Here is a 16,516-nt window from a genome sequence, read left to right as displayed (position 1 = left end):
TAGAGTGAGATGTAACTTTATATATATATATATATATATATATTGACTTGAACCTTATATGGTACAACTTCTCGGCCACTACAACATTTGCATTTATTGTTATGACCCTATGTTTTTCAACATATGGAAGGAACGGAGTTGCTAGCATCAAGAGCCTCCTTAAAAAGTAAAATTTAAGAATATTCTGAAAAAGATAAGTTTCTTGTTAAATAACGAGAAACTTGTTATTTAACAAGATTCTTGTTGTGTTCAATATAATAAGTTTCCGATAAAAGAAAACGTTTTTTAGTATCTTATTATATTAAAAAACAATAAGTTTCTTGTTAAACCCAAGGTTTCTTACTATTTAACAAGTTTCTTATCATTTCGTTACCGACAATCATTCGGCAAATGTGACGTGGCAGTCTCCAATTGAGCTCTATAAAATCCTCCCTTTAAGGAGCATCTGAACTGAAGTTAGTCGCGTGGATGGAAATTGACTAGTCTGTGCATTTTCAAATGTGGTTTATCTTACAATGAGGAACCCGAGATTAATGCAAACCAGTTAATCCCTGCGTGTTACGTGATAATTTTTCATCTTTTTTTACAAAATAGATAATCAATACACATGACTTACAAATGAATATAAATAAAAAAATATATTAAAAAAAACAGCCACATAAGTAAAACCATGCATGATCACAATAAACAAGTACTTTAAACATATAAAACGAACAATATGCTTATAGCAAGACCGTAATCTTGTAATATGTATAAGTGCTAACGAAAAAAGTATAGCAAATAAAAAGATGATGAATAAAATGAATTTTGCTGTCTATTTTATAGAGAATCTAGCACATTGAACTTGAAGCATATTTAGATGAATTCTTTCGAATTATCGAGAAAACTTTTAATTTGTCAAAAAAAAAATTATATATTATTACCTGCAAATAATATAGACAAATTTTTAATATTCATTGAATATAACACTAATAATGTATAATATTTGTTCATTTAACTAAAAATGAAAGGTCAATTCAAGTGGAATTATAAGTTATCAAGTGGAGTTAAAAGGTTATTAAATGGAGTGATTCGAATAACGAATGACATCTTACCAAGAATTTATGATTTTCAAATAGAGTTCCCTCTATTCCACTCTCGCGCTTTTATATATTATATGTAGATTCTGGTCCAAAGGGGATACGGATGAATAGGAGCAAAATCGAACAAAATCCTCGCGTGGAACAACTCTCAAGTGCCATAGTTCTATTCTAGCATATCAAATGCAGTACTGCTGCGTGATAACGTGTCTGAGTTATGGGGAAAAGATCCAATTCCCCTATTTGATTTAAGCACTTGCTCGATACTTGAGCAGCATAATCATCAGCTGCATCCTATCACCTGCTCGGTTCAATTAAGCTAGTGATAATACCAAGCAAAAGATATTCATCCATTTACAAGGAAGAAATGGATTTGGCTCGCAGACAACAAACATATAACATTTCAAGTCACGATATAATTGTATACACAGTACATATAGATACAACCGTCTGATGTAGCGACTCAGAGCTTCAAGTTCACCCCGAGTATAGTTGAGCTCATATTCGACAATTGGCAGCTGGGGCAGCACAAAAGCAAACAATAGTCAGCAGTTCAGCTGTCTCACTATGAAATGTTTGTGATGCAAATGCAGTTAACCTTGAAATAAAGGCACGTAATATCCCACAGAAAGGACCCGCAGAGGTTAATTGGGTGGAGAAAACAAGGAACCAAAATTGCTGGCTCCATTTGACGATAGTAGTGAGCATTTGATATACTTTTTTTCCATGTTTCCCTTTCTTTCTTTCTTCCCCCCCCCCCCCCCCCCCCCCCCCCCCCCCCCCCCCCCCCCTTCTTTTGTAGTCCTTTCCTGAATGTATTTGAGGAATCTCCATAATACATGATGGCCTTTTGTTTCACGTGAATGAAGTTCGAGAAATGCAACTTATTCTCAGTTAAGTATACTCACTGCAGTAGACAAATTGATTGAAGTCAAGGCTGACTCTTCCTTGCTTGGCTGTATCAAATGAATTAAAAAGATTCCTGTGACAATGAAATGGCAAACGATCACCTTTAGCAAGTAGTAGTAGTTAGATGAATAGTTCAAACTATTGGAGTTGATGAAAAATTCCCATCATGAAATATGAGGAGGTCCTCACCAGATCCAAGCACAGGACTGGGAAAGAGAGATTTTGGTTGAAAACTCATGCAGTGACAAAGCCAAAAATATATATATATATTGCTGAGAAAAATTACGTATGATTTTAATGGAGTTCCATTATCGTGGCAGTAGTTACCATAAGAAAGAGGCAGCTGTAGCATACGTGTATCAAAATGAAGAAAAATATTATGCTTCTCTGAATTAACGATTACCTAGCAGACTGTATAAATATACAGAGAGATATGAAATCATCCAACCGAAACCTTCCATTCTTCTTTTGATCAAAGCTCTGCAGGAAACCAGGAGGAAATCAGACTCATGGCTAGATCCATGTATCCAGATGTGCAAGTTTAGATATATACTTATATGGCACTAGAGTTCTGTTCTACTCTACAAAGTTACAGCACCCACGTAATACCTCACAGACTGTATAAAATGAAGGGGAGTCCAGGGAGAAACCAATTTTCACCAATGCCTGCAAAGCACGCGAGAGAAAGACATAGGTGACAACCCGGGGGATATAGTGTCCTCAAAACTGTTGGTAGGTAAACAGAAAGCAGAAATATGTACATGGACACTAGTTTCACTCATGAAAGTATGAGAGCAGAAACAATGATCCATCTATTAATGCAAACACATTCTCTACAAGTACCTTGTAAACATCTTCTGGAGCAAGATATCCATGACCCCTGCAGCAATTAATCAAGAAGGAAAACAATTTTTGGCACGTCAATAAACTAAGGTCAAATCTCAACTCTTCTACGCAGGTAATTAAAAAAGAAAAAGAAAAAAAGGAGTTTCAAGTTTTCAACCCAGTTGATCGACATTATGAGCTACCAAGAAAAGACAAAAGACTATCAAGAAGAGTAATTATTTTGTTTAAATAACATAACCACGTCTCCAAGAGTAAACTGGAATGCATAAAGCTTTTGCGTAGGAAGTCAAATTTACCTCTCCAGGTCTGAGAAGGCCTGTTGAACCTGAAAAAGAAATCAATTGCAAGTCGACAGCTAAGTTATTCCTAGAGTATTCAAAATTTTAGAAATAGCGTGTATACAAGAAAAAAAGAGCAAGAAATGATCGTATGCATAAAAAACAACAGAAAGATCTTAATAGAAAGTTCAACTCGGGTATGTCAACACACTAACCTTGAGAAGAAACTTGTTGAGCGCAACAAACTCTGATAAAAAGTGTAAAAGAATAAAGAATTACTCAACCTGAGTATAAATCCAACATTCAACTCTAGGAAGGGAAAAAAAAAAATTTGACGGTATCAATATTATAGCAGCTGATCAAAATAGAGGAACCTTCAGTCATTCCGGAAAAGGACAGGATATCCTTCGAGAAAAATGCTAACTTGAAATAATTTCATTTGTTATCACCATCTCATTGAAATCACAAGAATTCCAACTAACTCGATCATATTAAAAGACAAAAAGTTGTTCAACATTGGCGTGATTCACATGAAACATGCATCGGCATAGCTGATCACCTCAAATTGAAACCAAAATGAATATCGCAAGCACAAACTAGTCACCTTCTCATGGTTGATTTAACAATATGAATATCAGAATTCAGCAAATGCCCTGAGCTGAATTCTCAAATGCAGCACACAAGTTTCCAACCACATGGTTGATTTAACAATACAAATATCAGAATTCAGCATATGCCCTGAGCTCAACTCACAAATGCAGCACGAAAGTTTCGAACCGCATGGCTCAAACACCGAACTCTGTGGATGTTTCAGATACACGAGTACCAAATTCAACGCATGCCTCTAACATGAAAGTCATCCCTAATCACTCCAATATAGAAACTGAAACTGCAGAGATCCAACTGAACTTCACAGCATATCAGCACTCACAAAAAAAGTGAAAATCGCAACCCAATATGCATCTCTAACGAATCTGCTCACCTTCAAAGCTCATAGTTCCATTTCGATCATAATCGTACATCCTGTCAAGAAAATGCATTTTCATCAATTCAGCTTCGTCATATATGTATATACAGAGGAAAACGGATTTGCAGAGACAGAAGCGAGTACCGGATCATCTGCTCGACGACGGAGAGGGAGAATTCGAGGTTCCCGACGGCAAAGGCTTGCTGATCACATCACAAAACCGGCGGGCGGTTCAGTCAACGGAAACGAGAATTCTGGTGAAGAGAACCATTGAAGAGATGAAGGAATTGGCGAGGTTAAGGTCCTGAGAGAGATGAACCTTGAGCTGAAGAGCCGTGACGCTTCCAGTCTTCTCCGAGTCAACTCGCTCGAACCACTCCCTAAGGACCGCCGCGTTCTCCATTTCTGAGCTCGACGAAGCTCCGGCAGCTGGACCACTAACTATCGACGAAGACGAATGTATTTTCGGTAAATTTCATTCTGGTCCTGAATTTTTTTATAATTCATATTTACCCCTAAATTTTATTTCTCATCATCCTGCATAGTAATGAGATAACATTGGGCCATGGCTTCACCAATGGGCTCGAACAGAATCTTGGGGGCACGGGCTTCATTGGGCCGCAAATAAAATTGTGATTATTTTGAAATTTTATTATCAAACATTTCACGAGCGCATCGATAGTTACGAGCTATTCTTGTCGACGGCAGTTGGGATGTCAAGTTACTATTGAAGGGTGTATATAGAAAGTTTTAGGCAGAACTTCGATAATAGTAACGTAGCAGGAGACATCTAATCAGACGGGGTTGAGATCCGTTGCTAAGAATCACTTGATTCTTTCTCACGTCATATTCTGAGTATTATCAAGCAATTATAGATGCATCTTACCAAGTATTTACATGTATCAATCACGTCAATAAATATATATATTGATATTGATATGTACGTCGAAGGTGAACTGATGATTCGTACAAAATGAATTGACTCGGTTTTACTCCTAGGAGGAAAAAGGAGAATGGAAACCAATATCTAAATTGTAATAAGAAAGAAGGGAAATTGTTGTTTGAAATCTTTCAAGTGATTGCAGGATTTGGATTGAGGATGGATAGAGTCCATAGTGAGCGAATAGGAAGTACATTATCCAAGTTTATAGGTCAAATACCAACAATTTCATTTAAATTTTGAGAACAACATATATTGTTCGTAGACATCGAAGTTTTAGAGGGGCGACTACCAGGTCTCTAAGGCCGGATAATTTTACTGATAATTTCTGAGAAAATTGAGCAGATCCCATCCGTTTCATCTGATGATCTCTGCCGATGAAAGAAGATCGATGAATGAAGAATTGGAAGAGCCCCGAAAATGAGGACGATCCATGCATGGGCAGGGCACGACAGCTCTGAGCTACCAAACAATTTTAGCTGGCAGCCATTTAATTTCCACAGTGTCAACAAAAAATTCCCCTTTGCATTTGGCCCCACAATAAATAAATCAATAAATAAAAATAATAAAGTAGAAGATAAAAGCACAGAAAACTTTGTACTGATGATTGGAGAACTTGTCTTCTCTTCAAACTGACCCAAGTTTCAATCGGGGTAACGCGGTAGTTCGGTTCGAGCTTGCGCTGAAGCTTCCGAGTAAATTCGGTAGGAACTCAAGCCTCCTCGACGCTGAACCTACAAGCTATTTGAGCTCATTTCCAACGAAAAATTCGAGTTGATAAGTTATGAGATTTGATCTCTCATCAATTCAGTATTTTTTTTAAAAAAATTTCAGCATATGATTGACTCTGATTCTCCGTATCACTTGTCGTAATGGATGGTTCAGGTGGCAGTCTTCTAACATATGTGAGTCAAGTCACAAGGCTATATATGCATGGCAATTAATGTACCGGTAGTATCGACCAGTAATAAAGGAGGCACAAGCTCTAGCGAGTTGTTCGTGGTCTCGTTGTACATACTAGTTATAGTTGCTTGAAACAGTGAGCCCTATGCAGCTTTCAATTTGGATAGGGATTTCATGTCGTGGACGAGATCTCGATTAATTTTCTATTCTGATAAGTGAACTATATCAGTATATCACAATAATAATTCCATTAATTGATTCAAGCCAACATAATGGTTTCAATTTATTATTGTCCATGACATAATTATGATTTCATGCGCACTAAATAATTTTTCTGTCTTATTATCTGCTTTATATTTCAGAAAAGGATAGATCTATCTTTATAGTAGAAGCACACGAGATCTCTTTCACACCATGTAACATAGGTGACCCGATCATTTTGATCAGGAACGAAGCAGAGGAGATCGGACCGATGTCGACATTCAATGACTGCGAAGTATGAACCGTGCAATTGTTTAATCACTTGCTATCGAGCGATTAACACTTATCACAAGTATACAGTGTTCAATCATTTTTCAAATCGATTAGGATTTGATAAATTTATCTTTCTTAACGATGAACAGTAACAAATTCCGTGAACTGATTGCATATATGCACGTCTAATACGTAAAACTGTCCCCACTAATCTTCTTTAACATATTAGCATTCATCATCGTCATCGCGGTCGTCTTCTAGGGCTTGGTAATTTCTATGTCTTGTAAACGGGGACGGAATCGGGATCTGAATTTTAAAAAGATTCTAGAGAGAGCGAATAATAAAAAAGTTTTTAAAATTGAGAGGATGAATATAATAAATTTCATCAAAATTTTAAAATTTATATATAAATCTCCTTAAAATGCGAAAATTTTAAGAGAGCGCATATCACGCTTCACTGCCGGTCATCCCTCTCGTGAATGTTGTCATATATTATAAACATGCTTTAGCAAAAGTGGATGAGTGACTTTTTTACCTTCTCCTTGCTGCCGCCCATTAAAATTTTTCCACTGCGCGTATCTTAGACGTCCATTACGTATACCATGCGGGGCAATCAATGACTCAGTAAGAAAATGCAAAGTACTCTTCGATAACTTTTATTTGTGTAAATACACTGCAATCGCACGTTTCGCCAGTGACCGATCCATTATACAGTCATACGTACGTAATTTAAGATGCATTCTCGCCATAGCTAAACAGAGCTGTTTCGGCGAAGAGCTGCACTTTTCTGTAGTACAGGAAGCTCGATATACTGTAAGAATCGAACTCATGAATCTTATCGTATTAAAACATTGAAGATTGGGATTTGAGCTCCACAGTTAGATTTCCCAAGTCCTAGATATAGCGGAGCATGTCAAGTTACACGGTTCGGTTTTATAGGACGTGCAACACCGCATACTCTTCCCCGAATGAACTAAACATCGCAAATTAGAACCTCGAATTAGATAGATCCTGTTCTCATACGATGTTGAGCGATGTAGATTCTTCGGGAATGATGGACGGTGCATGCACATGGCAAATGGTCTATCAAATACAGATAATAAGGAGTTATTGCATGCATGCATATGCTATCCTTTAATGGGATCGTACTCTAATTCGGTCGAACCACAGTCGCCCTCAATGATGTCTCTGTCGAGCTGGATTGTCTCTCATAATAACTTTCAAGACCGGAATCGTATTAGCATTTCGGAGTTTTGCGACGCCTATACTCGAAAGGTTCCATGAATATTATTGAGTATTACGTACCCTGCGATCGATTCGGATATCTCGATTTTCTTCCAAGAGAAAATAATTGAGAAGATGGATGATGGATATAGAAGTGCGAATCGGGGCAACATCGTGAGAAACAGAACAGAAAGTGAAGACGCGTCCACATTTGACCAAAAAAGAAAAAAAAAACCGCGTGAAACCGCCCCAAGAAATGGGCCCTCTCCGACAAGAAATAAACTGTTTTTCAAATCCATCAACACGGTGGTCTAGTGTTAAGTATCAAGCGTTTCACTTGAACATCACGAGGTCAAACCTCACTGAGAACGTAAAGCTCGTCACTATATGGATGTATTATGGGATGGTGATAGCCGACCCATAATGCTTGATCCAGTGGGCCTTGGACTTAATTTACTAATGTGTTGGTGGGCTGCGGTGATCAAATTGGGCCAAAGTCTCAGCGAGCTATGTTAAGGAACATTCCGTGGCGGTTATATTCCCTTAGTTAGGGCAGCCACAGAGGACTAATAACCCGATCTAACCTTTTATTAAGCGAAAAAAAAAAAAACTGTTTTTCAAACGGCTTTACCTCTTCCAGGACCCGAGAAAAAGAACATATACATACGTATGTACATACATATGTTTTGTTCTTTTGTACGAGAAAAACATGTATTTCATCCAGTCAAGTTGCCCACCATGAGCCACGTTCCTCGTCAATGTCCTAAAAGTTAAGCTGATTGAAGCAGGGCAGAAGCCGGTAATACTCGCAGTGAATCATGGGGAGTGCTGGAGAAGAGAGCCCCGGGAGTGCTATCGCTATGGTCTCAGGTTCGGCAAAGAATGATGCCGGCGACAGAGTGAAGGAGCTTATTGAAGCGATAGAGGCGGCTGGGATGTTTGGCGGGTACAGGAAGACGCAGAGGAAGGAGTGCTTGAGCTTGGTCAGGAGGCTGAAGCTGCTGGTTCCTCTCCTGGAGGAGATCGGCGAGCTTCGGGATAGTGGAGCTTGCTGTGATTCTTTAAGTTGTTTGGCCGATTTGGAGGGAGCTCTGGTTTCGGCGAAGAAGCTGCTGAAGCAATGCAGCTGTGGGAGCAAGATCTATCTGGTACGTACTACCGTCATCCCTTCATAGTTATATATCCGGGTTTTGGGCCGAACAACGGCTTCTCTTGAGTTGTTGTTTAGCGTCGAAATTCGTTAATCCGCATTTTCCTGGCAGCTCGTGTCTTAGATTCTATGTGACTGAGAGCACTTCCAGGCCTGCATTCGGGTAGAACAAGAATTCCTGTATCTTGTTTCGGTTTAATCGGTTCAGACCTGATTTTCTTCTCTGTTTTCCTCCAAGATGTCAATTGTGAGAATGTGTGTCAATTCTACATTTTTAACAGGAGCAAAGATTTCTACTTCTTTCTTTGAGTCTACGGGTATGCAGCATGAATTTGGCCCTTTACTGAGCTTCATTACTTTTGGTGAATGGAAACTGCAGGCGTTAGAAAATGAGGCAGTGATGAGTCGATTTCACGCTGTTTACGACAAGTTAAACCAGGCCTTGGATGATCTGCCTTATGATGAGCTCGGGATCTCTGTCGAAGTTAGAGAGCAAGTAATTTCCAACTAGAGTTCTCATTCGTTTTCGCCCTGCTTCTTACGATATGCACCTACCGACCCGAAATTCAGTTGGGCTTAGCATGAACTATACATGAATTTGTGACCTATGTTTAGATGCCCAGGCTGTTCTTGTCGAGCTTGACATATAACTCAGCCAGATGAATTTTATCGATGTTGAAAAACTACAGGTTGAGCTGATGCGGATGCAATTGAAACGATCCAAAAGAAGGACCGATACTCTGGACATAGAGCTGGCAATGGATCTGATGGTCGTGCTGTCCCTGAAGGACGATGACCGGAGAGCAGACAATGCAATCCTCGAAAGGCTGGCTAACAAGTTGGAACTCCGCAACATCAGAGACCTCAGAACTGAAACTTTGGCAGTGCGAAAGCTCACGAAGAAGAGGAATGGGCAGAATGCCGAGAATGTACAGCAGATTGTTGGGTTGCTGGGAAAGTTCAAACAGATAGTGGGAGCAGAAGACCAGAGTGTAGTGATCGATTCATCGGCTCGAGCTAAAGCTCTGGAGAGGTGCCGATCGTTGCAGATCCCTCACGAGTTCCTGTGTCCGATAACCCTCGAGATAATGACGGACCCAGTTATTGTTGCCACGGGACAGGTAGTAACCTATCAACAGCACGAGTCACTGCTCATATCACTTTGGTACAATGACTCCGGCATAATTACCGAGACACGAAACAAATTGTCTTAATTTACCTCAAATTAGCCGTTAAGTAGCATACTTTCTTAAAGGTTATGGTCGTTAATGGAACTGAGATGTCCTTCTGTCCATCTTTTCTGTCCTTGTAGACATACGACAGGGAAAGCATAACAAGGTGGCTTGACTCGGACCACCGGACATGCCCAAAGACCGGGCAGGTCTTGGAACATCTGTCGATGGCGCCAAACTATGCTCTCCGGAACCTCATCTCACAGTGGTGTGGGAAGAACAACATCGACCTGCCCAAAAGGGAAATCCACTCGAGTTCCTGCAGCTTGTCCCTAGACCTCGTGGATCGAATCTCCTCCTTAGTACAAGACCTATCCTCTCCTCAACCTGATACCCGAAGAGAAGCAGCTGTAAAACTCCGAGTCTTCTCAAAGGAAAGTCCGGAGAACCGGATGTTAATCGCAAATGGTGGAGCTGTCCCACCATTAGTCCAGCTCCTGTCATTTCCCGATCCCAACATCCAAGAGCACGCCGTGACTGCACTGTTGAACTTGTCCCTCAATGAGTCGAACAAACGGCTGATTGCCCGAGAAGGGGCGATCCCTCTGATAATCGGCATTCTAGAAAGCGGGACGCAGGAAGCCCGAGAAAACTCTGCTGCGGCCCTCTTTAGCATCTCGATGCTAGATGAGAACAAAGTCCTCATTGGTGCCTTGAACGGGATACCTCCATTGGTAGATCTCCTAAAGGATGGATCAGTTCGGGGCAAGAAAGATGCCGCCACGGCGATTTTCAACCTCTCCCTGCACCACATGAACAAGTCGAGGGCGATCAATGCGGGAGTCATGAAGCCTCTAATTCAGCTCCTCGATGACAGGAACTTGGGGATGGTCGACGAGGCCCTCTCCATCTTACGTCTGCTCGCTTCCCACCCCGAGGGCCGGAAGCAAATCGGGCGGCTCTCGGTGATCGAGACACTCGTGGGCATCGTGAGGAATGGGACACCGAAGAACAAGGAGTGTGCAGCCTCGGTGCTTCTTGAGCTCGGGATGAACAACTCTTCGTTCCTACTGGCGGCTCTTCAGTTCGGGGTGTACGAGCATTTGGTAGAGCTCACGAGGTGCGGGACTAGCAGAGCCCAGAGGAAGGCCAATGCACTTTTGCAGCACATGAGCAAGTGTGAGCACATCCCCTGAAAGTTTACATAGGTAGTACGTACTTTTGTTCATCCGATTCACTCGGGTGCTCTAGGAGTCAAAGATATCGGGTCAGTTGAAATATGGGTGAGAACATGCGTTCGAGAGGGAAGCTTCGTTTGGTTGTCCTCATTGTATCTATAGGGAACTGCATAGGGTGTAAGAATGACTTACATTTCAAGGCAAAATGGCAAGGAAATCGTGCATTTCAGATTTCATTTAGTATGCATATCAGAAAGTGGAAAGTCCTTCTTCGAGTATGCCGAGTATTCGAGTTCAAGCCATTCGAAACTTGCTTCATTTAAGTAAAATTTAAGTACGAGTTTAATGAATGGTGAAAATTTATAATAGGAGAATTTATCCTCGTAGTGGGCCAATCTAACTCGATCTGGATTAATTGGAATTCATGGGGCTCTTGCATAGCAAAGTATACACCGAAAATTATACGGGCTACCTAATTAATATGGTCATTGCAGCACCATAAATTGGATTGATACATATCGTTATCGAACCAATCAACCTCGCAAATCGAAATATTCTTAAAGATTTTTTAGATTTCCTTTTTCCTTTTCCTTTCTGTGAAGCACCTCATTACTCATCTAATAAACCGAGATTCGATCATTTTTATTTATTTAATTATTGTTTACTTATTTTATTTATTTAGTAATATATGTTTTTACAGAAAAAATATAAAAAGGGGAAATTGGCCATTGGTTTGTCCAACGAAAATTGGTTATCCAACCGAGGCTTACGTAAAACCAAACCCCCCATAGAAGAATTGGTCGGTATATGCGGATGCAGTAGAGAATCCTCTTTCTCTGCCGGAGCAGCCCCTTTCTCCTCCGTTTTCCTGTCGGAAAGTTCCCATTTGATCTGAAACCTCGTCCCGACGGTACCCAGATTCTTCCGATTACTGCTGATTCTTGTTTGCACTGACCCGATTGGACGAGCACTTGATCCTCGCCGGAATTGATTGCGGGGTCGATTGGGATTCTAGGGTTAGGGCTTCCGTCGATCAGGTGAGCTGCAAGCATGGGTTCGGAGGGGGATTCGAGCGACGGGAGGGTCGAGGAGGGAGTGAACGTCCACATCCGGTTTTCCAACGGGTCGAAGTTCACGGTTAAGACGACCTTGGACTCGACTGTCGGGTCTTTCAAGCAGCTCCTGGCTCAGAACTGCGAGGTGCCGGCCGATCAGCAGCGCCTGATCTACAAAGGCCGCATTTTGAAGGACGACCAAACCCTAGAAAGCTATGGTATGATCCCTTTGTTCTTGCTTGATTTCTCCCAGCATTTTGGCAGGAAATTGTCCAGTGCCTTTCTACAGATCAGGTGGTTCTGTCCTAAGGTGCCCCTTTTTCATGGAAGCTCAGCGTCTGTTTCCCCGGGGTTCGAAGACATTAGATGCTGTATTGAAAATGGATTCAAGCATAAGTTGTTAGATGGTGTAGTAGCACAATTTTTTGCGTCACAAACAATGACTTGTCGGATTCTGTGACCATTCATTCGGAGCTGGATAGTCTTTAGACTGCTAGACCATTTTATTCAGAGCTGGACAGACTTGAAACTGCTATTCCGGCAAATGTTATTCGTGCCTAAGTAGCTGCAGCAATAGTAGCAAGTAACAAGTAATGAAATGATGACAGCCGGAGTTACATGCTATATTGTCAGTTGTTTGTGGCAACATGCTTCCTTTTGGGTTTTATTGTGAATGTCTTTTTTTTCTGTTTTACGAGGTTTGCTTAAATGCCTGATGTTGGATTTGTGTATTGCCTTGATCGTTACTGTTTTTAAATTTGTTGTTACTGTTCTGATTCATTTTTTTCCCTCTGTTTTGCCTTCTGAAGGTTTGCAGGCCGAGCACACTGTGCACATGGTGAAAGGTTTACCCACGGGATCAGCAGCACCTCCTCCTGCAGCTCCCAGTGCAGGAACGACCAATAGTGCCCCAGGTGTCACTCGGGGAGTTGGTTCAAATGACAGTGGTGGTGCTGGTCTCGGGGCCTCTCTCTTCCCCGGGCTAGGCCTAAATCCACTTGGAGGAGCTGGAGGAGGCTCTGGCTTGTTTGGAGCTGGACTTCCTGAATTTGAACAGATGCAGCAACAGTTAAACCAGAACCCCAACATCATGAGGGATATAATGAACATGCCTGCTATGCAGAGCCTCATGAACAATCCTGAGCTGCTCCGAAGCTTGATTATGAGCAATCCTCAGATGCGTGAGCTCATCGATCGGAATCCTGAGCTTGCTCATGTACTTAATGATCCTGCCGTTATTCGGCAGACTCTTGAGGCTGCTAGGAACCCCGAGCTCATGCGTGAGATGATGCGGAATACTGACAGGGCCATGAGTAACATTGAAGCTACTCCGGAGGGATTCAACATGCTGAGGCGAATGTATGAGAATGTTCAGGAACCTTTCCTGAACGCTACAACGATGGGCACGAATGCTGGAAATGATACTGCTTCAAACCCATTTGCTGCTCTTTTAGGAAACCAAGGCAATGCACAAGCTAGGGATGGGAATAATTCTAATAGTGACAATTCTTCAAGCACTGGCTCTGAAGCAGGTTCAGGGCCCACTGCTCCAAATACAAACCCTTTACCCAACCCCTGGAGTAGTAGCACGGGTGGCAATTCTTGTCCTTCCTTTTCTGGCCCCCTGAATTCATATTTACTGCTGAAATTTCTTTTGCTTCTTGGTTTTTCTGCTCTACTTTTTCTCCTTAGAAATAAAAAGCTGTCAGAATGAGATTTGAAGTATCGGGAACATTTGGAAAAAGGAAATATGTTTTGCAAGCATATTATTGACGTACTGTACCAGCGTGTATGATGAATCATATTTGGCATAATGTTTTGGGTTTACACCGTCTCTGTTTCTGTCATTGCATCCATCTCCGGCATCATTTACTTCAAGGAGGACTAGAATACTTGTTGATGTTCATCAATAAAATCCTGCTAATTCAAAGAAAGCATGTTATTTGATGGTCTTGAGGATCCTTCATTGAATGATTGTACAATTATATCCTTTGACTGTCTTCATTAGTCCTTATGATGCTGGTGCACATGACATATGATTGGCAGAATACAATCTCATGACATATGATTGGCAGAATATAATCTCATTGACTTATTTTTTGTTCTTGTAAAATGCTATATTGATCTATGTGGGTATCATACTAAATGTAGTGTGAATTATTTGCTCTCCAGGGGGTTCACAGACAAACACGACGACAAGGTCAACTGCTACTGGGGATGCAAGAGCACCTCCTGCTGCTGGCTTAGGAGGGCTTGGTCTCCCAGGGCTGGATCAGATGTTTGGTGGTAATACAGATGCAAATATGCTGAATCAATTAATGCAGAACCCGGCTATATCACAGATGATGCAGAGCATGCTCTCGAACCCCCAGTATCTGAATCAGGTAATAATAATTTTTGACAATCAAAAAAGTTAGAGATTCTCTTCAGATTGATGTGCTTGACTTGTGATATTTTCGATCGTTTCTGGACTTTAGATACTCAATCTCAACTCTCAGCTTCGGGGCATGGCTGATATGAACCCTCAATTGAGAGAAATGATGCAGAACCCAGAACTTCTTCGACAACTGACATCACCTGAGACAATGCAGGTAAATGGTTTTATGTCCACGGGATCTCCCTTTTGAACTTCAGCCCTTGTAGCATTCAGGGCACTTGCAGCAGTTTGAAGAGTCTTAATTGTGTTCTTCCCTCTCTTTAGAGAGAACATTAATAAGAGATGGTTTTCTATTACATAGATCTAATCTAGTTACTAATGATGATCACTGATTGTTATTTTAGAGGATTGAAGGAATAATTTAACTTTTAAAATAGTAGGAAAATGAGATCGTGTCTTAATCTCAATACATGGATGGTGTGAATCCTGTAATGTTATAGGCTAGAAAATCATAAGGTAATGCAACATCGTGATTTCTCCAATCCTTACATTTAATTTCTGAATGTTTCATTTTCCGTGCAGCAAATGCTAGCTATGCAGCAGTCACTACTATCCCAACTCAACCGCCCACAGACAAACAGGTGAGTGGCTTCGAAGATGCCATATCGGAGCACTTTAGTGGATCATAGATGACATATTGCCTTTTTCTGGAGGAGCTGATTAATTTTAATTGGACGTTCCGCATGTTTCATTAAATGTACTTATATAAATTGTCCTCTTGCAGGGAGGCAGGTCAGACTGGTGGAGCTGCAGGTAGATTCATAAAATCCCAAATACTATTTCATTTGATACTTGGATAATTTGATTGTTGATGGTTTGTTAAACATGCAACTGTGTTGTCATCAACTGCCTCTAATCAATTGAATGAAGCTTTCCTGATTTTTGATCTTTGGTTTCTTGACTTTGTGAAAATGCTCTTGCATGTAGCAGGAGCACTGAATAATTCTGACCTGGAATTGTTGATGAATATGTTTGGTGGCCTCGGAGCTGGTGGCTTCGGTGCTCCCGAAGATCCTAATGGTTAGGATCCTATCCCCTTCTCGTGAACCACACTATATATTCTTTTGGTCAAATTGCTTAGTTGTTTCTCTTGTGTCGATGACCTTATGAAGTTGTTATTTTGCTTTTGCTCAGTACCACCGGAAGAACTCTATGCGACCCAGCTTGCGCAGCTTCAAGAGATGGGCTTCTTTGACACAGCAGAGAACATCAGGGCACTCCGGGCCACTTCCGGGAATGTTCACGCCGCAGTGGAACGGCTCTTGGGGAATCCCGGGCAGTGAGCAAAGAGGTTCCTATGTTGTTTCTATTTCCACTTCATATAATGAGGAAATTTTTCATGGTTCTGTAAGATTGATCGATTTCCAGTCTGTTGGAAGAACTCCATGGAGTCCCTCGGCATCCTGTTACCGACATGCGAATGAAAACCGAGTATAGATATCCCCCCCGTGATCGAGATTTGTGACACTTGTGGGCATAGGCATCCTTTTATACTGGACTATTATTGATAGCCAACTCTCCTCTTCCTCCTTCCCCTCCGATATTTTTGTACATACATGTTTATTATCAAGAATTTGTCATTTCTAAACGATGATTTCTTTTCGAGTGAATACGATATACACTTTCCGCTTTGTGCCAGCAGTTAGGTTCCGAAACACTTTTTCTGGTAATACACCGTGATCGTTCCTAAATGGAATTTCTCTGCTAATTCATTTTTACATGCTACAGAGCAGAGATGAAAGGCTAATTATATAATTACTTTGTTACGATTCGATATTTTTGGCATGGGACGAAGTTTGTGTGTGATTCGTGGTTCTCCAATTCTGTAAAATGAAGATATCGGTTAACGATTCGAGACCGCGATTCATTGACTCTGGTGGCGACGGACATGTCCATTCGAACTA

The 16,516-nt window shown here is 41.1% G+C and overlaps 3 protein-coding genes across 5 annotated transcripts; 2 read left to right on the top strand and 1 right to left on the bottom strand.

The window, feature by feature from the left end:
• Positions 1–1,290: 1,290 nt before the first annotated feature.
• LOC116193558 (sorcin-like) lies at positions 1,291–4,555 on the bottom strand. Its single transcript, XM_031522302.1, has 10 exons — positions 4,399–4,555; positions 4,224–4,282; positions 4,095–4,135; positions 3,328–3,359; positions 3,131–3,159; positions 2,832–2,868; positions 2,598–2,654; positions 2,392–2,468; positions 1,988–2,061; positions 1,291–1,597 (listed from the first exon to the last, which is right to left on the bottom strand). Exons 1-10 carry the CDS (start codon positions 4,480–4,482, stop codon positions 1,578–1,580), a joined length of 510 nt encoding a protein of 169 aa, XP_031378162.1. The 5' UTR covers positions 4,483–4,555; the 3' UTR covers positions 1,291–1,577.
• A 3,756-nt stretch (positions 4,556–8,311) lies between these two features.
• On the top strand, positions 8,312–11,368 carry LOC116197958 (U-box domain-containing protein 15-like). 2 transcript variants are annotated; one of them, XM_031528243.1, is made up of 4 exons: positions 8,318–8,768; positions 9,150–9,266; positions 9,460–9,891; positions 10,083–11,368. In XM_031528243.1, the coding sequence occupies exons 1-4, from the start codon at positions 8,439–8,441 to the stop codon at positions 11,136–11,138; spliced, it is 1,935 nt and encodes a 644-aa protein (XP_031384103.1). In that variant the 5' UTR covers positions 8,318–8,438; the 3' UTR covers positions 11,139–11,368. The 2 variants fall into 2 exon arrangements, with proteins under 2 accessions (XP_031384104.1, XP_031384103.1); XM_031528244.1 differs by lacking the exon at positions 9,150–9,266 and having other exon boundaries at positions 8,312–8,768.
• Positions 11,369–11,852: 484 nt separating this feature from the next.
• On the top strand, positions 11,853–16,250 carry LOC116194979 (ubiquitin domain-containing protein DSK2b-like). 2 transcript variants are annotated; one of them, XM_031523919.1, is made up of 8 exons: positions 11,853–12,393; positions 12,985–13,767; positions 14,348–14,559; positions 14,653–14,766; positions 15,135–15,193; positions 15,337–15,365; positions 15,540–15,632; positions 15,747–16,250. In XM_031523919.1, exons 1-8 carry the CDS (start codon positions 12,171–12,173, stop codon positions 15,893–15,895), a joined length of 1,662 nt encoding a protein of 553 aa, XP_031379779.1. In that variant the 5' UTR covers positions 11,853–12,170; the 3' UTR covers positions 15,896–16,250. The 2 variants fall into 2 exon arrangements, with proteins under 2 accessions (XP_031379779.1, XP_031379780.1); XM_031523920.1 differs by having other exon boundaries at positions 11,854–12,393; positions 15,543–15,632.
• Positions 16,251–16,516: the final 266 nt, after the last annotated feature.

This window comes from Punica granatum, chromosome 2 (assembly GCF_007655135.1).
Source record: "Punica granatum isolate Tunisia-2019 chromosome 2, ASM765513v2, whole genome shotgun sequence".
NCBI classification, from domain to species: Eukaryota; Viridiplantae; Streptophyta; class Magnoliopsida; order Myrtales; family Lythraceae; genus Punica; species Punica granatum.
Note: the sequence above shows the minus strand (reverse complement) of the source record. Positions and strands in the feature narration are given on the sequence as shown.